Source organism: Mus pahari, chromosome 17 (assembly GCF_900095145.1).
Source record: "Mus pahari chromosome 17, PAHARI_EIJ_v1.1, whole genome shotgun sequence".
NCBI classification, from domain to species: Eukaryota; Metazoa; Chordata; class Mammalia; order Rodentia; family Muridae; genus Mus; species Mus pahari.
In genome coordinates this window covers 1,642,812-1,646,495 of record NC_034606.1, presented here as the reverse complement: position 1 = coordinate 1,646,495, position 3,684 = coordinate 1,642,812, and the positions used below count along the sequence as shown (strand labels likewise).

Below are 3,684 nucleotides of genomic sequence, written 5' to 3'. Positions count from 1 at the left end.
TGTGTGTGTCTGTGTGTGTCTGTGTGTGTCTGTGTGTGTGTGTCCCTGTATCCTCACAAACATTGTTCTGAAACCCTAACTGGCACATTCGTTACTCCAGCAAGAAAACTTGAGAGATAGATAGATAGAGATAGATAGATATAGATATATAGATATAGATATATATAGATATATCTGTGTCTGTCTCAAATGTGTGTTTTATTTGTGTTTCTTATCTTCTAGCCTCGTTGACTGTGATTTCTGTGAAAGCTGTCTCAGGCATGATCACTCTTTCTGTGACGGGTAAAATGCAGCTAACTTACGCCATCTTCTACATCATGCTTGTCATCATGATAGCCTCTTGCGTTTTCCAAGTCAAGTAAGTCAGTGTCTATAAAATCCATGGCCTTTCAGACTGCCTGTGTTTCTCTGTGCATTGGCTTAGAAAATAATTGAACTGAAGCACAATGGGTCTCTCAAGCTGTAGGACAACCAACTCATCTAGACCTGGCCTTACTTTCTTCTTCCTTCCAGTCATTAACTTGTACTGAGCACTGCCTTTGTGTCTTATACATTCTAAGTGCAGCAGTGACCCAGCTAAGTGTGCTTGACACTTCCCTGAGGCTCCCCTGCTTGTAATTAATACTCATCTTACACAGGTTGTCATTAGCAATAAATCAAAGGGGCAGGTCCACATCCATGGTTTCCCTCTAAATATAGAAATGCATGAACCCCTCCCCTCCGTCTCTTAGCTCATGCTCATTAATTGCCTAGAGATGGACAAAACCAGACATTTGGCCTGGAGGAAAACCCTTTCCCCAGAACTTTGTATCTTTGGCCAGAGTTTCCTTCATACCCATGGGATTTCAGAATGATTGTTTCATGTTTCTCTTGGGCCCTAATACTAGTGACATGAAACCTTTTTAATTCCTGTCCCCACCTCCATCCGCTTCAGTCACTCTCCCTACTTGCATGTTGTGGTTGAACCTCTGCCTGCTAGGCTCTTAAGAGTTAGCCACAGAGTTCATCCCAAAACGCTATGCAGAAGCATCATCCCTTTGCCCAGAAGGAAGCTCAAGCTGCTAATGTAGAGGGCTGGTCCTACAGATGGGCAGCAAGCTCTAAGTCTTGAGTCCTGGGTAACTTCCTAAGACTGAGCATGTTTTTCGTACTTGAATATTGCTTTTCTGCCACTTCTGCCTTCTGGTACCACAGCAGTGCCTGTGGGGTTTAGTTAGTAGTCTCATTATCCTTATGCCACAGTTCATCAATTTAAAGGTAGACACAGCTGAAGGAAGACTGCATCCTGTCAACCTTATTTAACTCTCTCCACCATCACAAAGTGAAAATGTAGTCCTCCGCCTTGATTCCCATTAAAATTACCTGAGGAGGTTTGTTTAGACAAGTGTATACACACACACACACACACACACACACACACACACACACACACCAGCACGTGCATACACACTAGCTTTATCCACAAACCTCTTTTTTTTTTTTTTTCAGTTATTCTAGACCTCTGTAGCTCCTTGCTGGAGAGTCATCGAGTCACTTGCCCTACCTAACATCAGTGCTTTTGACACCTCCCAGGTGATGCCCATGCAAAGCACTGCTTTGTCTCTGCTGGAGCCGAATTACCACACAGCCAGTAGGGACATGAGTTCCTGATGGTGGCCGCAGCCCCCACATGTGCTCTGCAGCTGGAGCAGTGAGGATTGCTTTTGAAATGTTAAACATTCTTTTGTTTCTCCATCTCCTTTCTTGGCATGTGGCATGTCAGTGGGTAGCTGTATGCTCCCAGATATGATATTTAAAGATTCTAGCATCTATCTTAATGAATCAACCCCAGTGTGGTACTGATCCTGCAGCCTGAATCACTTCCAACTCAAACTTCTGTGGCCTTACAATATGATTAATTGCTTTTCATTGTTACTGTTGTTGGTTTAAACAGACCGTAAAAGCTGACATCTGATCTCATGCATCAGATGTGTCTAAGCTATGACTGCTGACTGGAGTGCCCTTTCACTACACTTCCTGTCCCTTTGTAGTTGTAGCTGCAGAGCATATATTTCTTGAAGCTATTGTGAGCTATTGCTGAGCACTGCTAACCCAGAGCTTTTGTAAATGCCATCTTCCATAGGTTCCTGAATCAAGCCACAGAACTCTATACAATGACCACAGTGGTGCCAGTCAACCACGTTTTCTTTACAACCAGTGCTATCATCGCAGGTGAGTTCTGACTTTCCACATCCCACCACAAGTACAAGATGTTCTCAGAGTCAAAGAGGGGAACAAGGAAGCTCTGGGAGCCTATGTCCCCAACCTGCAGCCAGCATCTGACTTCCTCCATACTCCTCTCCTCTGTGTGAATGCTCCCTGGTGTTCTCTGCTTCCTGCATCAGCTCAGTGCTGTTTTGGAATGACTCCCATTAAACGAATGTTCTAATGACATTGGAGTTCAAATGAGTTTCCTTATGAGTTCAAGATATTCTTGTTCTGCTTTCTCAGGTCTTCTGCTTGCAGCTCCTTCTATTCAAAGTGACTGAAAATTTCACTTAAGTCTTGCCTCCAGGCCAAACACCCCCAATTCTCTAAACTCATCCCTCTGTGCCCCTCATCACTTTAATGAAAGAATGGGGTCCCTGCCCTAGTTTGCCACTGCAAGGAAGGCATGACAAACTTGTGTGTTTGCTATGTCCTCTCTTACAGCTCTTGTATTTTAATGACTACTTTTTACATTGCAGAGATAATAATGTTACGAAGTACAAACAAAATTTGGTCCAAATCAAAATACAATAAATTCAACTAAATCATTTATAAGTTTGATAATGGTAGGTCCTGGCTCAGTAGTTTATTGATGTGTTTGCCGTTTTCTCATCAGGCTACTGATATACAGTCAACCTCCTGCCTCTGCATCCCCTGTGCTGGGATCACAGATGTGTGCCACCAGGCCCAGCCCAGTGAACAGCTTCTTGAAATAATTCATACAACCTCTGTTTCCCAAAAAAATATTGAACCTTGAAGAAATGCTTTAAAAAAAGATTATATCCCAAGGCATCTTTTTTTGTGTGTGTCTAATGCTTTCTAGGAACAGTCAGTGAGAAAATACTGTGTGTTGGTACATCCTAGAATTATCTGAAAGTTAAAATAAAACAAAAAGTTGCAGGCATGATATACAGTTTAATAATCAATATACAGAAAAATATAAAAAAATAATGTAGCTCCCTGAACAGAAGGTTTTTCAGCTAACAGGACTGAATATAATGTTCAGGACATTGAGCAAATGATGATTAAGAGTGCTAGAACTTTCTGGAAATGATAACATTCATCTGATGTTATCATGTAGAAGGGCACTTAAGCCTTTCATTGGCCATCTCCTCCCCACAACACAAGCTATAGCATAAAGTTGAAGTGACACCATTTTCTTCCTACTGAGTTAGTACATGTGGCTGTATTGCAGCAGCCAGCAAGGACATGGCTGCATGGTCACAGGCACCCATAGGTCCACTCTCCCAGAACTGAATTTCATTGAATTTATCAAGGACCTTAAAAAAGTTTCTACTCTGCTTCTACAAGTCAACAGCAAAACCACAAGTGACCTGTTTTTAAAATGGGCAAAGAACCTAAGTGGTTCTGTAAAGAAAATATATAATTGCCAACAAGCAAATGAAAATGCTCATCAGTAATCATCAAGTAAATAAA

At 41.9% G+C, this 3,684-nt stretch overlaps 1 protein-coding gene across 2 annotated transcripts in view; it reads left to right on the top strand.

The window, feature by feature from the left end:
• Nipal2 (NIPA like domain containing 2) overlaps positions 1–3,684 on the top strand; it is a 102,749-nt gene that overhangs the window by 92,705 nt on the left and 6,360 nt on the right. For both annotated transcript variants that reach the window (XM_021217205.1, XM_029548144.1), the window contains 2 exons: positions 223–358; positions 2,123–2,211. In XM_021217205.1, coding sequence (XP_021072864.1) covers positions 223–358; positions 2,123–2,211 — 225 coding nt within the window. The remainder of the gene's footprint in view (positions 1–222; positions 359–2,122; positions 2,212–3,684) is intronic.